The 23,985-nt window shown below is 43.3% G+C and overlaps 1 protein-coding gene across 1 annotated transcript in view; it reads right to left on the reverse strand.

The window, feature by feature from the left end:
- Positions 1–5,766: 5,766 nt before the first annotated feature.
- The window catches only part of LOC138657474 (zinc finger protein 585A-like), a 117,560-nt gene continuing 99,341 nt past the window's right edge, over positions 5,767–23,985 (reverse strand). Inside the window, exon 10 of the mRNA XM_069745268.1 lies at positions 5,767–7,502. Coding sequence (XP_069601369.1) covers positions 6,234–7,502 — 1,269 coding nt within the window. The 3' untranslated portion in view covers positions 5,767–6,233. The remainder of the gene's footprint in view (positions 7,503–23,985) is intronic.

Genomic DNA, 23,985 nt, shown 5'->3' on the forward strand with positions numbered 1-23,985 from the left:
AGGCAGTGGAGTTGCTGAGCCTCCAGATGTTGAAGTTGGCGGCAGTGAGCCCCCCATTTGTCCAGGGCCTCAGGTACGCTGGATGTTGACGCCAGGCCTGGATATACATATACACAGACTAGGAACCTCCTCCGATTCTTGTTACTGGATTCCTGTGATGATTCTGAACCGTTGTCAGCTTTTCTCCAGATTATGACAGAATATTGCACTCAATGACGCGTAGGCTTCCGCACAGTGTGTACAGGGCCCCAGACTTTTTTTTTTTTTTAAAGCAAACTGCTCCGTTTAGGATTTTTTAATGAAAACTCCTTTCTGACATTAGACGTAATAATCCGTTCCTGTGCCCTGGGCCTTTTTGACCAAGGATGGATTGATACTTCATTTTGATTCTGAAAGCTGACGCCCGGCAATAAGTGCCAGGAGCTGACATTCACTGCTCCTGGCACTTTAACCCCCGAAATGCTGCAATCTAACGCCATTGCAGCATTCCTGGTGCCGGCAGGGCGCTGACAGCTCCTCTGCCTTTGGATCGGAGACCCTGCGGCGTCACGCAGGTCCTGATTGCTGCTATGGTGACCCGATGTCATCATGACGACATCTGGATCACCAGAGCTAGGGAACTTGTTGATCATGCGCAGTGCATAATCAGCAATTTTCCCCGTCAGTGCAGAGCTGACAGTTTCTACAGCATGGGGATGCTGCTGCATTCACATTCTATACAAGCAATCAGCCTGCAATAAATGATAGTCCCATAGTGGGACAAATTAAAAAAGTAAAAGTTAAAAAAAAAATTAAATAGTTGTAAAAATATTTTTTAAAAATAATCATGAAAAAATCAAAAGATACTGTGACTGTAAATAAATATAGAAAATAAAAAGTACACAGATTTGGTGTCGCCGCGTCCGCAACGACCCGACCTATAAATCTGTCCCACTAGTTAACGCTTTTAGTGAACACCATTTAAAAATAAATAAAAAACAAGGCAAAAACCAGTGCTTTATCATCATACCGTTGAACAAGTTTAAGAATACGAGATCTTGTCCTGCAAAAAATTTTGGTGCCATTTTTACCCACATCTTGTGTGAAAATGTAGATTTTGGGGCTAAAACAAAATTTTGGCGGTAAAACTGTGATTATTTTTTCTGCACTGCTTAATAGTATAAAATTCTGTGACACACCCGTGGTTTCAATATGATCACTGCTCCCCTAGATGAATTCATTGAGGTGTAGTTTGTAAAATGGGGTCACTTTTTTTGGGGGGGTCTGCTGTTCTGGCACCTCAGGGGCTCTCCCAGTGGGTCATGGCACCTACAAACCATAACCGTAACATCTGGCGCTCCTTGCCTTCTGAGCTTTGCACTGTGCCTGAAACATGTTTTCTGATTACATGTAGGGTATTGGCCACTCAGGAAAAATGAACCTCAGTTTGTTGTAAAAGTTTTCCTATTAGCCCTTAGAAAAATTAAAAACTTGGGGCTACAACAACATTTTAGTGGTAAAAAATGTAATTACCGTATATACTCGAGTATAAGCTGACCCCCCTAATTTTGCCACAAAAAACTGGGAAAACTTAATGACTCGAGTATAAGCCTAGGGTGGAAAATGCAGCAGCTACTGGAAAATGTCAAAAGTAAAAATATATACCAATAAAAGTAAAATTAATTGAGACATCAGTAGGTTAAGTGTTTTTGAATATCCATATTGAATCAGGAGCCCCATATAATGCTCCATAAAGTTTGATGGGCCCCATTAAATGCACCATATTAAAATATGCCCCATATAATCCTGCATAAAGGGTAATAAGGGCTCCATAAGATGCTCCATAGACACATTTGCCCAATATAATGCTGCACAAGTGTTATGGCCCCATAAGATGCTCTGTACAGTTACTGCCCCTTATAGCGCTGCACAAGTGTTATGGCCCCATAAGATGCTCCGTACAGTCAATACCCCTTATAGTGCTGCACAAGTGTTATGGCCCCATAAGATGCTCCATACAGTCACTGCCCCTTATAGTGCTGCACAAACATTATGGCCCCATACAGCCACTTGCCCCTTATAGTGCTGCACAAACATTATGGCCCCATACAGATGCTCCATACAGCCACTTGCCCCTTATAGTGCTGCACAAGTGTTATGGCCCCATAAGATGCTCCGTACAGTCACTTGCCCCATATAGTGCTGCACAAGAGTTATGGCCCCATAAGATGCTCCGTACAGTCACTTGCCCCATATAATGCTGCACAAGTGTTATGGCCCCATAAGATGCTCCGTACAGTCACTTGCCCCTTATAGTGCTGCACAAGTGTTATGGCCCCATAAGATGCTACATACAGCCACTTTCCCCTTATAGTGCTGCACAAACATTATGGCCCCATAAGATGCTCCATACAGACACTACCCCTTATAGTGCTGCACAAACATTATGGCCCCATACAGTGACTGCCCCTTATAGTGCTGCACAATCGTTATGGCCCCGTACAGATGCTCCATACAGACACTGCCCTTTATAGTGCTACATTTTATAGTGTTACACTATATTTAGGATAATATATAGGGAGCAATACAAATATTGATACATCACACTCTGCCATGATCGAGGTGCGACCTTGTCAGTAGCTGATTCGAGAGTGGCATTGTAGAAAGCAGCGGCACTGTCTGTGTCGTGGAGTGAGGATATGGATGCCAGTGGTAGGATAGAGTCAGAGAGTGTGTGGGTGTCAAGGTGTGCTTATACTCAACTCCCGTGCTGGCTCGATTCCTGCGGTGTCAGCTCTCGCTCTCCCTGGAGCTCCAGTGCTGTTGTTGTGACACTTGACTCTGGTGCCCAATCAGCGCTGGGGTCACTGTCCTTGCCTCCTGTCAAATTCAACATGAAGAGAAAGTGAGAGACCAGCAGCAGCCCGGCCTTCTTCTTCATGTTCAATTTGTCTGAAGGCAGAAACAGAGACGCTAATGCTGACTGGGCGCCAAGCTCACGTGTCATAATACCGCACAAAAGCCCTGGGTAGAGCGAGTGCTAACACCGCAGGAACATGAGGGGAGTATAGGTTTTATTTTATTGGGGCTGAACATTTAGACTAAGAAGGCGTTGTCCCAATAGTGGACAATCGCTTTCAGTGTTCAGTGTGTCTGGAGGTGAGAACTCTAGAGCTTTATTATGCCAAACTGAGCTGAACTCTATTGTTGTTCCGGAGGGGGGGGGGGGGGGGTGTCACGGGGTCCTTCGTCGATATCACACAATCAACAGAGCTAGAGTATAGTAAACAATTCCAAGACCTTTATCTAGGCAAAAATATGAAAGGTCCATATACGATCCACCATACAAAAGATAAAATAGTCCAGAACTCGAATGCAGTATAGTAACAGGATAAAAGTCCAACAATCCAGCAGAGGACAGCATAGTCCACATACTCTTCCTTCTCTCTGATATGCTGTGTCCACATCATCACTCCACACAGGACTGATCTGTGTCACCACCCTGATATTTACAAGTCCCTCTCCTCATTCACAGGTTAGGGGGATGGGTCGCAGGGGCTCATTATTTCAACAAACTAGTTCAATATGTCATTAGCATATTAGCAAACAACATTATTCACTGCCCCTGTGGAGAGATAACAGTACAGGACTGTGGGGGCTGATATCAGATGGCAAATAACAGCAATTCATCAATTGGAAAATAACTCATCCTACAAGAGAGCACCATGATAATCCGTAAAATATAAATATACACAAAATGATACCCACAACAAATTATTTCGCTTTAATTATTGTATTGTTAATGTTGTTACTTATGACTTTTGTGTTTAAAACTGTTAAACTGTAAAGCGCTGCGGAATATGTTGGCGCTATATAAAGATTATTATTATTATTATTATATCCCACCATCACAGGGTGAATACCTGCAACCACATGGACTATGCTATACATTGTGTTTCGTTTTCCTGATATGCCAGAAAGGCCATGTTTCTTTTGATGAACTTTGCACTAGTTTATGCCGTATCTTAAATAAACCAGAATATTCAAATTAGAAATGTTCCTGTGTCTACCTCTGTGAGCAGCCGAGTGAGCAAGTCTACCAGAAGAGAGCGATTTTCAGGAACACTCTGTTAGGGCTAGCAAAACGCACCGAGTAAATATAGATGTTTTATTGTAATTGATGCGTTCGCAGACCGGGGTCCACCGTGCAGGGGGAACCTGCTGCTAGCAAACGGCGGCACTATATGGCGGTATGAACTAGCTCTGTTATTTCACAGAGTAGCTGTGAAAGCAAAGCACTGCGCCCTGTTAGACTTCACAGAGGCACAGGCTTACTACCCAAATGAGAGCAGTCAGTGGTCATGCATGCACACAAAACTCACCGGAGGTGCCAGCATTCTAGGGGCTTATTTCAGCCAGGTCCCTGAATACATACAAACACAATCTCCTCGCCGGAGGTGCCAGCATTCTAGGGGCTTATTTCAGCCGGGTCCCGGAACACAATCTTACATGACCACACAGGCGCAAAGCACATAACTTAGAAAGATACTAGCGCATGGCCGTGCGGCCATGCGAGCCTTAAATAGTTGCAGCATGTACAGGACCTTCCTAGAAGGACCAATAAGAAGCTGCTACAGAGCCTGAGCACCTACAGGACCTTCCTGGAGGACCAATGGATTTAGCTGCAGTATCTGAACATGTGACCCTCGATCTCCACTGAGAGATCTTACTCTGGGCATGCTCAGAACAAGAAAAGCAGGACTTAGTCCTAGAAGCATCTACTCGCCGCTGCCCAGCACTGACTTCAATGGGAGAAGCAGGAAAAGCAGCGGTAACTCTTTATACAGAGTCAGATCTAGCGAGATGCTGGGACCGACGTCTCTGCTGAGCAGGCTCAACTGCGGCAGGAGAAGAAAGGGAGACCGCAGCGGAGATGGCCCGAGAATCCCCCTGTGCAGAGGCGGGAACTCGACCCCTAACATACTATAACCCTCAGAAGAGCCCTACTTTGAAGATTTGTCTAGAAAGGTTTGTGTGCGCTATGTAGACAGAACCCCCCCTGCCAAAGTGAAACAATTGTACAAACTACATCCATCAATAAATGCATGTAGCAGTAAAAGGAGATTATATTAGCACATGTGAAAGCAATGCGGGGTACATCAGTGTATAAGGTAGTGGAATACCATGGAAAATAGGAAAACATAACATTCTTTGAACGTGTAATGAACTGACGTCGTTTTTAAAGGGTTGTTTCTCTCAGCTCAATTCTGCATTGAGAAGTGAACAGTATTGCACCATTCAACAGCACTCAGCACAGCAGGACTACAAATCACAGCAATCACATAGAGGAGCACACATTACTCTGCATGTCGCTCCTGACCAGAATGCTTCAAGAGAATAACATTCAGCTGCGTTTGGTCCGTCTGAACTGACACAATCACAAAGGGATGGCACCACCGCCATGTCATAGTTCCCATTCTAGATCTTTGATATTGCCCTAGACAGCACTGATTGATCATCACTGTAGGGGGCACTGTCAATGGCTTTTATAGTAACAACATTGCAATTAGCTGCTCAGAATTAACTGGTCAATTGTAGCGATCATCGATGGAGGAGAACAGTGTTCTCCTCCCAAACTACCAGAAGATTAGTAAAGACAGTCTGTGGTCAGGTCACTTTATTGTATAGGTATGTGCATTTCCAGAAGACCTTCCCAACCATGTTGTATTAGTACATCATATGTCGAGAAGGATTCAAAAACTAGAAGCACACTTTTATATCTGTTTCTTTCAATTAATTTTTGCAGTTAGTTTTTTTTTTAATACGGTTTAATGAATATTGACATAGAAACATACAAAGTCTATACAGTTTTCACACTATCACAACTTCTGATTCTCCCGAGTGTTCGTGAAATTCTGAACGCAGTAATAAGAAGCAGGGGTCATGGTGACAATTCAGCTTCACTGAAGAGAAATAAGGTTTTTCTGATCCCACCTCTATTCACAATACTTTTCTATGTGGTTCTCGATCACATGACCATAGGTGAACTAAATTTTGTTGAATGTCAGAATCAGGCTATATCAATACACCGTTATTGGCTGCTAATTGTTTGTGAATAACCTGATGTTACAAAATATTTTTTTACACTTTTATAGCATTTCCTATATTCCAAACAATGTGGTCTCATGTATGTGAACACGTTCAGATGTATTAAAATGTTATTTTCTTGTAATAGATTTTCCACATATAGAAAATCAAAATGGTTTCACTCCAGTGTGACTTTTCTGATGCTTAACAAGATCCGATTTGTATGCAAAACACTTTTCACATTCTGAACATGAATATGGCTTCTCTCCCGTGTGACTTCTCTTGTGTGTAAGAAGATTTGATTTATTCATAAAGCATTTTCCACATAGTGAACATGGAAACGGTTTCTCTCCTGTGTGACTTCGTTGATGATCCCGAAGTTTGGTTTTTGTAATAAAACATTTCCCACACTGGGAACATAAAAATGGCTTTTCTCCGGTGTGAATTTTCTGATGTTTTGCAAGATCAGATGAATGTGTAAAGCATTTCCCACATTCTGAACATGAGAACGGCTTCTCACCTGTGTGAATTCTCTGATGCTTTACAAGGTCTGATGGATGTGTAAAACATTTCCCACATTCTGAACATGAAAACGGCTTCTCTCCTGTGTGAATTCTCTGATGTTTAACTAAATCTGATTTACCTGTAAAGAATTTTCCACAGTCTGAACATATATACAGATTCTCTCCTGTATGAATTCTCTGATGTTTAACACAATCTGATTGATAAGTAAAACATTTTCCACATTCGGAACAAGAATACGGTTTCTCCCCTGTATGACTTCTTTCATGTCTAACAAGACCTGATTTTTCTGTAAAACACTTACCACAATGTGAACATGAAAATGGCTTCTCCCCTGTGTGACTTTTTTCGTGTCTAATGAGACCTGATTTTTCTGTAAAACACTTACCACATAGTGAACATGAAAATGGCTTCTCCCCCGTGTGACTTCTTTCATGTCTAACAAGACTTGATTTATCCGTGAATGACTTCCCACATAGTGAACATGAAAATGGCTTCTCTCCAGTGTGACTTTGCTGATGTCTAATAAAATCTATTTTCCAGGTATAAGACTTCCCACATTCTGAACATGAAAATGGCTTCTCACCTGTATGAGTTTTCTGATGTTTAGCAAAATGTGATTTACGTAGAAAACATTTCCCACATTCTGAACATGAATATGATTTCTCTTTTGCATGATTTCTCTGATGTTTAACAAGACCTGATTTATCTATAAATGACTTGTCACATAGAGAACATGAAAATGGCTTCTCTCCTTTGTGAATCCTTTCATGCACAACAAGAATTGATTTACCTATAAAACTTTTCCCACATTGCAAACAGGAGTATGGTTTCTCCCCTGTGTGAATTCTTCTATGTGTATGAAGACTTGATCTTCTTGTAAAGTATTTTCCACACTGACCACATTGAAACTTGTTGCCCACTTTCTGATCTGGACTTGTGGCAACAATCTGAGATTGGTGAGGAGAAGATTCCTCATGATTAGTGGGTTTATGTGTTACATCTGTACTGTAGAGTGCTAGATTTACATCAGGGGTAATTAGATTTTCTTCTGAAGAGTGCTGCTTCATGTAGTCATCTTCTAGCTTATAATTTAGCAAGAAAATGACGTTTCCCTCAGAATTCCCAATGAGATTTTCTGTTAAAATTAAAAGGAGATTTTGTAAGTGTCTTTAACCAAAGTAGATATAACATTGCTATAAAGCTGGACAAACAATGGTAGTTTTTGATGCAGTCAGAGTTACAATTTTTGACCTGGCATGAAGGAGAAGTACACATCATGCTTTTTTAATACAATCCTAACTTTTAAACTACTCAAAAAAACCTGCATGTGTGATTTTATCCCTATAAAACCTTGTTTAGCATCTTACAATGTATCAATGACAAAGGTTAAGATTCTGATCTACATCCAGCAACACCTTCATTCCATAAATCCATAAACAATAAAACTCAAGGAATTCAGAAGTGTTTCACGAGACAGACTCAAAGATGTTGAACTTATTGTCATTTTATTTTTCTCTACAATAAAAACAATTGCACAAGTCGACATTATTCATGCATGTTTTTAGATTTCATTTCTTTGTTGTTTCTTTGTAACGTGCCAAAATTTAGTTGGGACGATTTTTTTAAAAAATATTCTCCTTTTTAAAAAGCCACAGCGCTATTATTTTTCTATTTGCTTAGATGAAGATTTATTATTTTGCTTTTATCATTTTGGGAGGAAAAGGAAGAGAATATGCAAAAAAAATGTAATGCTACCAATGTTTTTAACACTTTCTTTTCTTTAACGGTTTACAGTATTGTTAGGTTTTGGGACTATAGTTTTTTTTTAAATGCTTTTATTTTCAGGATTAATATAAGTAAATAATCCACTTTCCATATTTTTCTTTATATTTTATTTTCTTTATATATTTATAATTTCACAATTTTTTCTGTCCTACTAGAGGATTTTTAATGGAAGCCATCATCAGAAAATGATCTATTGTTTAAATACTGTTTTTTGTGTTAAATGTATTTTTAAAATATTTTTAGCAATTGTTTTTTTCCGTATCATAATTCTGTAGTGAAAGAAAAAGAAGAAATCTTGCATTTTTCACACTGACCACTGGGGCTTTTAAGACTGTAACTTCCTGTTGCTTCAGCAAACACTACACGTACATTAGCCACAATGGTCGGATCCTAACCCCGTCTTTTGTATATCTAATGATAGCGTTATTGTGAAAGGAGTGACACTGTGACATCACCTAAATAATAGGTCATTTTACATACCTGTGGAAACAACGACTGGAACTTCCTCTCTCTCGACAGTCAGACATGATTGATCTCCCATACTCCTCTCTTCTTCTTCATCCTCCACTTTAATATTTGTCAGGACTTCCCCCTGATATATCAGATGTAACATTCAGTACAATACAGGAGACAGGTAGGAAAAAAATTAAATAAATCGAAGAGATCAAGATAAGAAATCAACAAACTTCCCCCTGCTTTATACAGATCCGGTACAGGGCTCAGCGCCGTCTACCTGATGATCCTCCGGGATGCTGTGATTCTCCTCCGGACAGTCTGGGGAATACAGAGGACGGGGACATCTCTCTGGTAGATTTTTTTCCATGAGTTCATCTGTATGAGACACACAGTGATGGAATAGATTGTGTCATGTGGTGATGAGATGATGGGAGTAGTAGTAGATGACCACAGCTCAGACATGACAATCTGCCCTCCTCACCCTGCTGATTGGCCCATAAATCCATTGTTTCTTCTTCTTCATCGATAACCTCAACCTTAATATCAATCAGATCTTCACCCTAAAATGAAAAATGTAAGATGAGCTCAGGTCCCATCACTTCATGGTCAGATGTTGTGGAGGCTTCAGTGTCATCTACCTGATGATCCTCCGGGATGTTGTGTTTCTCCTCCGGACAGTCCTGGGGATACAGAGGACGGGGACATCTCTCTGGTGGATTCCTCCTCCTGGATCCATCTGTGGAGACACACAGTGATGGAATAGATGACCTTCCATATATCTATATACCCGACACAGTGATCGAATACTTGACCTGCCGTGTATATATCAGACACATTAACTCCTTGTTTCTATGATAGGGTTATGAGTTATTCCCTTCTTCTAAGAAGGTGCTGTTATCGCAAAAAAAAAAAAATATATATATATATATATATATATACACAGAACGATGCAAAAACGTCAGGTGTTTAAAAAAAATGCAGAGTAAGAAGCTTTCAAAGAGAATTGATCAATTAGTTTTAGCAATTAATAAAATGCAAAGTGAACAAAGAAAAGAGAAATGTAAATCCGACCAATATTTGTTGACCGCCCGTCGCCTTCATTACTTCTCGGTCACTTGTACGGTTGGAGATTTTGTAGGATTACAGTCAAGTGTACAAGTAACCAATTATACCAGACAGATGATTATGATCATCATTTTCATATGAGGGTTGAATCCCAGTCATTTACTGAAACGGACACAGCTGTGTGGGAGGCTTAATGCTGAGTGAAAAGGTGAGGATGTGGAAGACAGTTTCATGACATACCTCATGACGAAACTGAGCACAGAAAGAAGATGCAAAGTAGTTATACAACATCAGCAAGGTCTCTCCCAGTAAAAGAATTCACAGCAGAGTTTCAAAATGTGTTTCTCAACATATTTTGAAGAAACATCAAAAAATATAAAACGGTAAGAACCGTAGACGTAGTACGATACGATACGATAGACTTTATTGATAGTCAGCCAAGGGAACTTAGTGCAGCAGATGAAAGATACATAATGAAGATGACCAGCAGTGCCGTCAGCTCAGAACTGGCAGCAACCAGTGGATCAAGCTACTACTGTTTGGAAAAGTCTGCCCAGAATTGGTCTTCATGGAAAAATTGTGACCAAAAAGCAAATCCTTCCACACTGAGGCAAGGCCAAGCTAAACTATGCAAAAGAACATAGGAGTCAGTGAGGCGGGAAGGGGATGGGGGGGTTTGGGGATGGGCAAGGCAGAAAAATAACAGAAGATCTCTGGAATGAGGGGTAAAATGTGAAATATTCAGATGTAACAAAGTCTGGAGAGCAGCACTATAATAATGATATAAGAATGAGGGTCTGCAGGAACAGTGACGCACAGTGGAGGGCCCGGCTTGGCTACGGCTCCATTTCAGCACATGGAGTTGTGGATTTGGTCAGGATTAGTGGTGTCCTCAACGCTGAGAAATCCAAGAGATACTTATCCATCATGTGATCCCATCAGAGAGGCGTCTGATCGGCTCCAAATTTATTCTCATCAAAAATAACAGGCAGAAGTCCTGAGACTGCTAACACAGCCTCCGCGAATGCACTCAGGCAAACATTCATGGTGGACTACCAGACATAGCGGCGTTCAGCGTGAGGTAAGACAGTAGAAAACTGTGAGGAAAAAGCATGAAAAGCTAAATAACAGCATCACTCACCACTGCTACGTAAGAAAAGCAGCACTTCGTCATGGTCGTCACATGAGGAGTCAAAGAGGTAGGTAAGCTACAGCGGTTCCAAGTAAACTACTAAAAGCCTGAAGAAGAGCAGTTCACGTGAAACAGCTGTCGCTTACTTACCTCTTTATGTCTCTTCTCCTGATGTGATGACCACAATACAATGCGGCCAAATTTATTCTGCAGCCGGGCAATGACCCCCAACATCCAGCCAATGTCATTAAGAATGAAGAGTCCTATCTGTGATCCCGTCTGTCTGGGATCACATGAAGAGACAGAAGGATCCGCACAAGCCTCATACACAGAAGATCTGGAGTCAGGTCTCCAAGATGTTTGGAGGAACCTTGATGCCATGTTCACCAGATACAGAGGCGACTAGGGAGTTCACCGAAAACTGATTATGGAGGCAGTGGCAGTCACCAGAAAATGATGATGGAGGCAACAGACAGTCACCATGTACAGATGATGGAGGTGAAAGGCAGCCAACAGATACTGATGATGGATGCGATGGGCAGTGATCACATAGCAATCATGGAGGCGACGAGCGGTCATTGGATACTGATGACGGAGGCAACAGGAGGTCACCAGATATCGATGATAGAGGTGACGGGCGGTCTTCAGATACTGATGATGGAGGTGACGGGCAGTCTCCAGATACTGATGATGAAGGTATCGGGCAGTCTCCAGATACTGATGATGGAGGTGACGGGCCGTCACCAGATACTGATGATGGACGTGACGGGCCGTCACCAGATACTGATGATGGAGGTGACGAGCGGTCATTGGATACTAATGACGGAGGCAACAGGCGGCCACCAGATATCGATGATAGAGGTGACGAGTGGTCTTCAGATACTGATGATGGAGGTGACAGTGGTCACCAGATATCGATGATAGAGGTGACGGGTGGTCTTCAGATACTGATGATGGAGGTGACGGGCGGTGACCAGATACTGATGATGGAGGAGACAGGCGGTCACCAGATACTGATGATGGAGGCGACGGGCGGTCACCAGATACTGATGTGTTGTGAATTCTGTGGTCATGCTCCCTCCTGTGGTCATGAGTGGTACTTCGGCTGGTTCTGTCTATGAGCTTCCTCTGGTGGATGTGAGTGGGGCTGCGGCTTCTGAGTTTCCTTCCTCAGGTGACGAGGTTAAGTCGTTAGGTGCTGCTCTATTTAACTCCACTTAGTTCTTTGTTCCTGGCCTCCAGTCAATGTTCCAGTATTGGTCTTGCTTTCTCCTGGATCGTTCTTGTGGCCTGTCTGCCCTGCATAAGCTAAGTTCTGCTTGTGTTATTTTTGTTTGCTATTTTTTCTGTCCAGCTTGCCATATTGGTTTGTCTTGCTTGTTGGAAGCTCTGGGACGCAGAGGAAGCACCTCCGTACCGTTAGTCGGTGCGGAGGGTCTTTTTGCGCCCTCTGCGTGGTTGTTTGTAGGTTTTTGTGCTGACCGCAAAGCTATCTTTCCTGTCCTCGGTCTATTTAGTAAGTCGGGCCTCACTTTGCTAAAATCTATTTCATCTCTGTGTTTGTGTTTTCATCTTTGCTCACAGTCATTATATGTGGGGAGCTGCCTTTTCCTTTGGGGAATTTCTCTGAGGCAAGGTAGGCTTATTTTTCTATCTTCAGGGCTAGCTAGTTTCTCAGGCTGTGCCCGCGGCGCCTAGGTCTGGTCAGGAGCGCTCCACGGCTACCTCTAGTGTGGTGTGATAGGATTAGGGATTGCGGTCAGCAGAGTTCCCACGTCTCAGAGCTCGTTCTATGTGATTAGCAACTATCAGGTCATTTTCTGTGCTCGTAACCACCAGGTCCATTGTGGTTCTGAATCACCTGTTCATAACAGTACTGGAGGCCCAAAGTACTAATGCTTCTCAATAGAGGGAAAAGAGAAGTTCTGAGACCATTTTTTTTTCTTTGCATTGTGTTTTGTCTTTTTTTTCCCCTTTACATCAGGGTGGTTCAGAACACAGGTGTAGACATGGACATTCAAGGTCTGTCCTCTTTGATGGATAATCTCGCTATAAGTGTACAGAACATTCAAGATTTAGTGGTTCAGAATCCTATGTTAGAACCTAAAATTCCTATTCCTGAGTTATTTTCTGGAGATAGAGCTAAGTTTCTGAATTTCAAAAATAATTGTAAACTATTTCTGTCTTTGAAACCCCGCTCCTCTGGTGACCCAGTTCAACAAGTAAAGATCATTATTTCTTTATTACGTGGCGACCCTCAAGACTGGGCATTTTCCCTTGCGCCAGGAGATCCTGCATTATGTGATATTGATGCGTTTTTTCTGGCGCTCGGGTTGCTTTATGATGAACCTAATTCAGTGGATCAGGCAGAGAAAATCTTGCTGGCTCTGTGTCAGGGTCAGGATGAGGTAGAGTTATATTGTCAGAAATTTAGGAAGTGGTCTGTGCTCACTCAATGGAATGAATGTGCTCTGGCAGCAATTTTCAGAAAGGGTCTCTCTGAAGCCCTTAAGGATGTCATGGTGGGATTTCCTATGCCTGCTGGTCTGAATGAGTCTATGTCTTTGGCTATTCAGATTGATCGACGCTTGCGTGAGCGTAAAACTGTGCACCATTTGGCGGTATTACCTGAGCATAAACCTGAGCCTATGCAATGTAATAGGACTTTGACCAGAGCTGAACGGCAAGAACACAGATGACGGAATGGGCTGTGTTTTTACTGTGGTGATTCCACTCATGCTATCTCTGATTGTCCTAAGCACATTCAGCGTTTCGCTAGGTCTGCCACCATTGGTACGGTATAGTCGAAATTTCTTTTGTCTGTTACTTTGATCTGCTCTTTGTCATCCTTTTCTGTCATGGCATTTGTGGATTCAGGCGCTGCCCTGAATTTGATGGACTTGGAGTTTGCTAGGCGCTGTGGGTTTTTCTTGGAGCCCTTGCAGCATCCTATTCCATTGAGAGGAATTGATGCCACGCCTTTGGCCAAGAATAAGCCTCAGTATTGGACCCAACTGACCATGTGCATGGCTCCTGCGCATCAGGAGGATATTCGCTTTTTGGTGTTGCAGAATCTGCATGATGTGGTCGTGTTGGGGTTGTCATGGCTACAAGTCCATAACCCAGTATTGGATTGGAAATCAATGTCTGTGTCAAGCTGGGGTTGTCAGGGGGTACATGGTAATGTTCCATTTCTGTCTATTTCTTCATCCACCCCTTCTGAGGTCCCAGAGTTCTTGTCAGATTACCGGGATGTATTTGATGAGCCCAAGTCCAGTGCCCTACCTCCGCATAGGGATTGCGATTGTGCTATCGATTTGATTCCTGGTAGTAAGTTTCCTAAAGGTCGACTGTTTAATTTGTCTGTACCTGAGCACGCCGCTATGCGGAGTTACGTAAAGGAATCCTTGGAGAAGGGTCATATTCGCCCCTCGTCGTCGCCATTGGGGGCAGGGTTCTTTTTTGTGGCCAAGAAGGATGGTTCGTTGAGACCTTGTATTGATTACCGCCTTCTAAATAAAATCACGGTCAAATTTCAGTACCCCTTGCCGCTGCTGTCTGATTTGTTTGCTCGGATTAAGGGGGCTAGTTGGTTCACCAAGATAGATCTTCGTGGTGCGTATAATCTTGTGCGTATTAAACAGGGCGATGAATGGAAAACAGCATTTAATACGCCCGAGGGCCATTTTGAGTACCTGGTTATGCCATTCGGGCTTTCTAATGCTCCATCAGTGTTTCAGTCCTTTATGCATGACATCTTCCGAGAGTACCTGGATAAATTCCTGATTGTATACTTGGATGATATTTTGGTCTTCTCGGATGATTGGGAGTCTCACGTGAAGCAGGTCAGAATGGTGTTTCAGGTCCTGCGTGCGAATTCTTTGTTTGTGAAGGGGTCAAAGTGTCTCTTTGGTGTTCAGAAGGTTTCATTTTTGTGTTTCATTTTTTCCCCTTCTACTATCGAGATGGACCCTGTTAAAGTTCAGGCCATTTATGATTGGACTCAGCCGACATCTCTGAAGAGTCTGCAAAAGTTCCTGGGCTTTGCTAATTTTTATCGTCGCTTCATCAATAATTTTTCTAGTATTGCTAAACCGTTGACTGATTTAACCAAGAAGGGTGCTGATGTGGTCAATTGGTCTTCTACTGCTGTGGAAGCTTTTCAAGAGTTGAAGCGTCGTTTTTCTTCTGCCCCTGTGTTGTGCCAACCAGATGTTTCGCTCCCGTTCCAGGTCGAGATTGATGCTTCTGAGATTGGAGCAGGGGCTGTTTTGTCGCAAAGAAGTTCTGATGGCTCGGTGATGAAACCATGCGCCTTCTTTTCCAGGAAGTTTTCGCCTGCTGAGCGTAATTATGATGTTGGCAATCGAGAGTTGCTGGCCATGAAGTGGGCATTCGAGGAGTGGCGTCATTGGCTTGAAGGAGCTAAGCATCGTGTGGTGGTCTTGACTGATCACAAGAACTTGACTTATCTCGTCTTGACTTATCTTATCAGGTGACGAGGCGCAGCTCCGGTATGACGTGGCTGTGCCTGCGCCCCTCTGCCTTCAGGCATGTCTGGCGGTCATGACGTTGGTGGAGTCCGACGTAGGTATGTGGGGATGCTGCTATAAGGGGTCATATGATTGGGTAAATCTTAGGTGCTATATGTCAGGCTGGACGGGATTGGCCACATTAAGCCTGTAACATCGACTAGCCCCACACAGGAAGGTCTACGCCAGATAAGGAATTGATCACTATGGCAACGAGTATACATGGTGAGATCGAGGAAAGCTGAATTGTAAATAAGCACTTGGTTTTAGTGTTTTTTGTACTTTTTCACCGGTATTTAAATGCGGAGGATTGTTTGATAATGTTTGTTTATACATTATAATACCTGATGTTTATTTTGTTTATGTTTATATAATGTTGATTTATATTGTGAGATGGGTGGGACTTATTAGTGATTGGCTCCCTGCGTGGTGTCCACACTATTTAAGACCACCTGTCAGCCATATTTGTATGCTTGAAAAAGACCAGCATATGGTCGAAACGTCGCTTGTGCTTAATGGCTGAATAAAGGATTTATTTTGATTTATACACCCGGTGGAGCGCTGTCCCTTTGTGCAGACTGTGACGTGTTACCCAGGTGGGTTCCCTGGATATGGAACGAGCGCCCGAATAAGGGAGTGCTGTCGGTCATCTACATTTGATTTATGCTGGATTGAACCCAGACGGACTTGCACCTCAACCATGATGATGGAAGGTAATACGTTTTCAGAGATGGGTGACTCTGATATGGCCAGAACTTTTTCTTATACTGATGATGATGCAACACGGATATTATCTGGTTCAACTGTGGACACCACGTTTTTAAATAAACCAACTACTGATATGTTGAAAAAGAGGTGGGAAAATGAAAAGAGGAAACTAATTTCACTTGAACTCCATGCCATAATGTTAACGGAGTACTATAGAGTGAAAAGAATCCCACGGGGGTTACGCCCACATCTTAGGCCAACCCTTTTCCCCGAGAATACGCAATTCTGTGCAAAGTTTGAGGCCATCTCTAATAAATTTGCATTTGATATGATGCTATTGAACATCGAATTCCTAAACAAAGAAATGGAGATGACTAGAAAGAATATCATCGAATGGGAAGACCAGCTTACCAAACAAATGACAACACAAGATTGGAGTCTCCTTAAAACTAAAATGGAGGAAAACCTGATTAAATTCAGGTCTGATATAGAAACCACCAAGAGGACGAAGTGGTTTAGGGATATGGAGGACTATAAAGGTGGTCGGGTATTTGCCTGGCAAGTGAGATCCAACCCATTTTCTAAGAATAATAAAGGAGTGAGTATGCCATCGAGACGAAAGAGGAGGCAACAAACACGAAAATACTCTAACTTTGGATTTACTACAGCTGAATCCGATTCTACGGATGATTCCACTGCAGGGGGCAGTAGAGGAGCACATTTTTTGGAACCGGCCAGGATGGACAAAACTACTCCAGGAAACGGAGGCGGAGAGGGGGTCGGAAACACAGAAAACAAGGGACATTCCAGGGAACAGAAATCAGGGAGGACAATGGCGATGAGAACAAGGAACATGAAGAATCCTTGACAGATGGTCATGACTTAGTGGTAAATATTTCTTCGATTGTTTTATCTGAGACTGAACTTAAAGTTATATCTAAAGGACTATCGTTTTGTCCATCCAGTCATCCGGACTGGTTTGGAATCGAGATTGATTTGCAGGCTTTTTTTTAGAAGGCTGAGATTGTCATCATATTTCTCGGATAAAACTGAGAATTTGAATGATGGTGGATCTACACAAGGTTTTTCACTTAGAGAATTGGGCCTTTATAACAAGAGCTCTTTCCAGCCTCCTGCAAAGAATCATTTTGTAGAGTCCTATATAGAACTAGTACAAAAAGAAATCTACCATTTGAAAAATACGTATAAACCTGCTGCATATCATAATATGACTACATCTGAGAGGAAGGCTGTTAATGATCTAGCCAATAATACTGCAATAACTATCAAAAGAGCCGATAAAGGCGGAGCAGTGGTTATAATGGATAGCCTTAAATATAAGGCGGAGATATGTAGGCAGCTGGGGGACCATCTTGTGTATGAGAGATTGACCTGCAATCCCACCCTGCGATTTCAGAAAGAATTACAGCTTGTGATCAGTGACTCCCTAGCCACGGGATTGATTGATCACAAGCTGGCAGAGTTCTTAACTGTTGAAGCACCAGTTATACCAGTGCTATATGTGTTACCAAAAATCCATAAAGATCTGGAGAACCCCCCCGGTAGACCTATAGTCTCCGGGAGGGGTTCACTATTCAGTAAAACAGCTGTGTTCCTGGATAAAGTGTTACGTCCCTTTGCAGTGTCAGCACGATCATTTGTAAGGGATACAGGTGATTTCCTTGAAAAAATTGAGAGTTTGACAGTATCTGAATCATCTATCTTAGCTTCGTTCGATGTGACATCGCTTTACACGTCAATCGAACATGACAAAGGATTAGAGGCTGTTCAGTGTGCGTTATCGGGCTCTGACGTGGCCCCAGAGTGTGCACAGCTTGTCCTCACACTGTTGGAGCTCATCCTGAGGAGGAATTACTTCCTCTTTGGTGATGAGTTTTTCCTTCAGTTAAGAGGTACCGCCATGGGGTCCAATGTGGCCCCCACGTATGCCAACATCTACATGGCGGTATTTGAGGACAGGTTTGTGTACCCTTCTATCCTTTGGCGCCACGTCAGAGCCTGGTGGCGTTACATTGATGATATTTTTGTTGTTTGGGAAGGGAGTCTGATCGATCTGGAGGAGTTTCATGCTAGCCTCAATTAAATATATCCAGAACTGCAATTTACTTTGTCACACTCGGTATCACAGATTCAGTTTTTGGATACTTTAGTCTATAAAAATGGAGATAGATTAAAAACGGACATATTTATTAAGGACACGGACAAAAATAGTTTATTGTCATTCAACAGTAACCATCCTAGAAGGATAGTGGATTTGCGCCCATGGAGCCAATTATTAAGGGTACGAAGAATTGTATCTGATGAAAATTTAGTTGATCAACGTTTGGAGGACATGTGTTTGAAATTTGTGGCTAGGGGCTATCCAAGAAAAAATGTGGAGGCATTTAAGATTAAAGCTCGTAGCTCAACAAGGGAAAGTGTCCGTAAGAAAATCTCCTCCAAAAACGTGTGTGATCGCATTCCGTTTGTTTCCACTTACAACTCTGTAAGTAATCGTATTGGTGGTGTAATAAAAAAGCACTGGGCCCTCCTACAACGTGGCCTACCACAGGTGTCAGGTTTTAAACTGCCCCCTATGATGTCATACAGAAGGGGAAAGAATCTAGGGGATAGACTAATTAGATCCGATTTCGGTACCTCCAGGAATGTGATCCAGAAAACATTGAGTACACCGAGACATGGGAATTTCCCATGCCTCGGATGCGCTTGTTGCAACAATATGCTGAAGGGGGACTTTTTTTGTCATCCCCATACTGGGAAGAAATTCTTCTTAAAGGAGAGGTATACATGTATGTCTAGCTATGTCATCTACATGATTACCTGCCCTTGTGGACTCGCCTATATTGGCGAAACAACAATGGAGGTGAAAGCCCGCATCACCAAACATAAAAGTACAATCAGAACGGGACTCACTGAGTTGCCAGTACCAAAACACTTTGTTGATAGGAAGCATTCAGTGAATCAGTTAATATTCAGGGTCATAGATCATGTTCCTGTTTTGAGAAGGGGTGGGGATAGGTTACAAATGCTTAAAACAAAAGAGATAAAATGGATCTATATTTTAGGTTCATTACAACCAGGGGGACTCAATATTGATTTCAATCTTCAAGGATGTGTTTATTGAATCTTCGTCCCCCTTTGTGGTATATATATATAAAAATAAAAATATATTTTTTCCCCCTTCTATGTTGTATATGTTGCTCGTCATGTTTTTAACATTGTCGGTATATTTTATGTTTTTATTGGATCAGACACACATGTGACAGTCGGTGGATGGATATGGATGAAGATACTGCGATATATTAAAATTGGATAATTTACGTGGATTAAGAATAATAAACAAAGATGATGCTTCTCCAAGTTCCCGACTGCCACAGTGTTGCTGTTATATGTTTTATATTGTATGTTCACTACAGTGGTGGTAGATATATTATATTTATGTTTTTCCTTGATCTGTATTCATGATTTGACCTGTGCTGTTAAAGTTTAATGAAGTACACTATGCATTAGTGATTTTTGAGAGGATTATTTAGTATCTTCTAGTAGATGAGCTCCATTATAAAGTATGCACTTTCTTAGTCTCTAACCTGCTAGACAGTGCCGGGATAGGAGTATTGTGAGCACGGGTGTGCATTGCGTCTGAGCGGCTCTTATGTGCTCCGGTCATGGCGCACTGCGCCTGTGCCGATGCTCCTTGTCCTGGACTGACTGGGGGGCGTGGCCTAGGGATGACGCGGTAATGTTTACCAGCGTTCCCCTGGTGACCTGCTCGGTTTGGAGATGTATGGAGGTGCGGCATCAGTCTTGGTCATTTCCGGGCGCGGCCTCTGTCGGGTCAGGTGACGAGGCGCAGCTCCGGTATGACGTGGCTGTGCCTGCGCCCCTCTGCCTTCAGGCATGTCTGGCGGTCATGACGTTGGTGGAGTCCGACGTAGGTATGTGGGGATGCTGCTATAAGGGGTCATATGATTGGGTAAATATTAGGTGCTATATGTCAGGCTGGACGGGATTGGCCACATTAAGCCTGTAACATCGACTAGCCCCACACAGGAAGGTCTACGCCAGATAAGGAATTGATCACTATGGCAACGAGTATACATGGTGAGATCAAGGAAAGCTGAATTGTAAATAAGCACTTGGTTTTAGTGTTTTTTGTACTTTTTCACCGGTATTTCACCGGAGGATTGTTTGATAATGTTTTTTTATACATTATAATACCTGATGTTTATTTTGTTTATGTTTATATAATGTTGATTTATATTGTGAGATGGGTGGGACTTATTAGTGATTGGCTCCCTGCGTGGTGTCCACACTATTTAAGACCACCTGTCAGCCATATTTGTATGCTTGAAAAAGACCAGCATATGGTCGAAACGTCGCTTGTGCTTAATGGCTGAATAAAGGATTTATTTTGATTTATACACCCGGTGGAGCGCTGTCCCTTTGTGCAGACTGTGACGTGTTACCCAGGTGGGTTCCCTGGATATGGAATGAGCGCCCGAATAAGGGAGTGCTGTCGGTCATTTACATTTGATTTATGCTTGACTTATCTCGAGTCTGCCAAACGGTTGAATCCTAGACAAGCTCGTTGGTCGCTGTTTTTCTCCCGTTTTGACTTTGTGGTTTCGTACCTTCCGGGCTCTAAAAATGTGAAGGCGGATGCCCTGTCTAGGAGTTTTGTGCCCGACTCTCCGGGTTTGTCAGAGCCGGCGGGTATTCTCAAAGAGGGGGTAATTTTGTCTGCCATCTCCCCTGATTTGCGGCGGGTGCTGCAAAAATTTCAGGCTAATAGACCTGACCGTTGCCCAGCGGAGAAACTGTTTGTCCCTGATAGATGGACGAGTAGAGTTATCTCTGAGGTTCATTGTTCGGTGTTAGCTGGTCATCCTGGAATCTTTGGTACCAGAGATTTGGTGGCTAGATCCTTTTGGTGGCCGTCTCTGTCGCGGGATGTGCGTTCTTTTGTGCAGTCCTGTGGGATTTGTGCTCGGGCTAAGCCCTGCTGTTCTCGTGCCAGTGGGTTGCTTTTGCCCTTGCCAGTCCCGAAGAGGCCCTGGACACATATCTCTATGGATTTTATTTCGGATCTCCCCGTCTCTCAAAAAATGTCGGTCATTTGGGTAGTTTGTGATCGCTTCTCTAAGATGGTCCATTTGGTACCCTTGTCTAAATTGCCTTCCTCCTCTGATTTGGTGCCATTGTTCTTCCAGCATGTGGTTCGTTTACATGGCATTCCGGAGAACATCGTTTCTGACAGAGGTTCCCAGTTTGTTTCGGGGTTTTGGCGAGCTTTTTGTGCTAGGATGGGCATTGATTTGTCTTTTTCCTCGGCTTTCCATCCTCAGACAAATGGCCAGACTGAACGAACCAATCAGACCCTGGAAACATATCTGAGATGTTTTGTTTCTGCTGATCAGGATGATTGGGTGTCCTTTTTGCCTTTGGCTGAGTTCACCCTTAATAATCGGGCCAGCTCGGCTACTTTGGTTTCGCCGTTTTTCTGCAATTCTGGTTTCCATCCTCGTTTCTCGTCAGGGCAGGTTGAGTCTTCTGACTGTCCTGGTGTGGATACTGTGGTGGATAGGTTGCAGCAGATTTGGACTTATGTAGTGGACAATTTGACATTGTCTCAGGAGAAGGCTCAACGTTTCGCTAACCGTAAGCGCTGTGTGGGTCCCCGACTTCGTGTTGGGGATTTGGTTTGGTTGTCATCTCGTTATATTCCTATGAAAGTTTCCTCTCCTAAGTTTAAGCCTCGTTTCATTGGTCCGTATAGGATTTCTGAGGTTCTTAATCCTGTGTCTTTTCGTTTGACCCTTCCAGCTTCTTTTTCCATCCATAACGTATTCCATAGGTCATTGTTGCGGAGATACGTGGCACCTGTGGTTCCATCCGTTGATCCTCCTGCCCCGCTTTTGGTTGAGGGGGAGTTGGAGTATATAGTGGAGAAGATTTTGGATTCTCGTATTTCGAGACGGAAACTCCAGTACCTGGTTAAGTGGAAGGGTTATGGTCAGGAAGATAATTCCTGGGTCTTTGCCTCTGATGTTCATGCTGCCGATCTGGTTCGTGCCTTTCATTTGGCTCATCCTGGTCGGCCTGGGGGCTCTGGTGAGGGTTCGGTGACCCCTCCTCAAGGGGGGGTACTGTTGTGAATTCTGTGGTCATGCTCCCTCCTGTGGTCATGAGTGGTACTTCGGCTGGTTCTGTCTATGAGCTTCCTCTGGTGGATGTGAGTGGGGCTGCGGCTTCTGAGTTTCCTTCCTCAGGTGACGAGGTTAAGTCGTTAGGTGCTGCTCTATTTAACTCCACCTAGTTCTTTGTTCCTGGCCTCCAGTCAATGTTCCAGTATTGGTCTTGCTTTCTCCTGGATCGTTCTTGTGGCCTGTCTGCCCTGCATAAGCTAAGTTCTGCATGTGTTATTTTTGTTTGTTATTTTTTCTGTCCAGCTTGCTGTATTGGTTTGTCTTGCTTGTTGGAAGCTCTGGGACGCAGAGGAAGCACCTCCGTACCGTTAGTCGGTGCTGAGGGTCTTTTTGCGCCCTCTGCGTGGTTGTTTGTAGGTTTTTGTGCTGACTGCAAAGCTATCTTTCCTGTCCTCGGTCTATTTAGTAAGTCGGGCCTCACTTTGCTAAAATCTATTTCATCTCTGTGTTTGTGTTTTCATCTTTGCTCACAGTCATTATATGTGGGGGGCTGCCTTTTCCTTTGGGGAATTTCTCTGAGGCAAGGTAGGCTTATTTTTCTATCTTCAGGGCTAGCTAGTTTTTCAGGCTGTGCCCGCGGCGCCTAGGTCTGGTCAGGAGCGCTCCACGGCTACCTCTAGTGTGGTGTGATAGGATTAGGGATTGCGGTCAGCAGAGTTCCCACGTCTCAGAGCTCGTTCTATGTGATTAGCAACTATCATGTCATTTTCTGTGCTCGCAACCACCAGGTCCATTGTGGTTCTGAATCACCTGTTCATAACACTGATGATGGAGGTGACGGGCGGTCACCAGATACTGATGATGGAGGTGACGAGCGGTGACCAGATACTGATGATGTAGGAGACGGGCGGTCACCAGATACTGATGATGGAGGAGACGGGCGGTCACCAGATACTGATGATGGAGGTGACGGGCGGTCACCAGATACTGATGATGGAGGTGACGGGCGGTCACCAGATACTGATGATGGAGGTGACGGGCGGTCACCAGATACTGATGATGGAGGTGACGGGCGGTCACCAGATACTGATGATGGAGGCGACGGGCGGTCACCAGATACTGATGATGGAGGTGATGGGCAGTCACCAGATACCGATGATGGAGGTGAAGGGCGGTCACCAGATACTGATTGGATTTACATTTCTCTTTTGTTCACTCACTTTGCACTTTGTTCCTTGAATGTAAGTCTTTTCCAGCAGAACAGCTTCATCACAAACACAGATGTCTAGAATCACCAGACCGCATACTACTGATAATGCCGCCCGATCCTAGAGAACAGATTTCCACATGATCGTGGTGCTGCGCAGAGTCCCACATGGAAAATCTCTCTCACAAATTTCTGTGACTGCTCCACTCATACCAGACCGACAAATGCTAAAGGGACCGTCATACAGCGAATGGAAACATTTCACATAAATGGCAAAATTAGGGCTCTGATTTAATATCAAAGACACATTTTAAGTGTTTCTACATAACATGAAACTGCACA

This window comes from Ranitomeya imitator, chromosome 1, assembly GCF_032444005.1.
Source record: "Ranitomeya imitator isolate aRanImi1 chromosome 1, aRanImi1.pri, whole genome shotgun sequence".
Classification (NCBI taxonomy): Eukaryota; Metazoa; Chordata; class Amphibia; order Anura; family Dendrobatidae; genus Ranitomeya; species Ranitomeya imitator.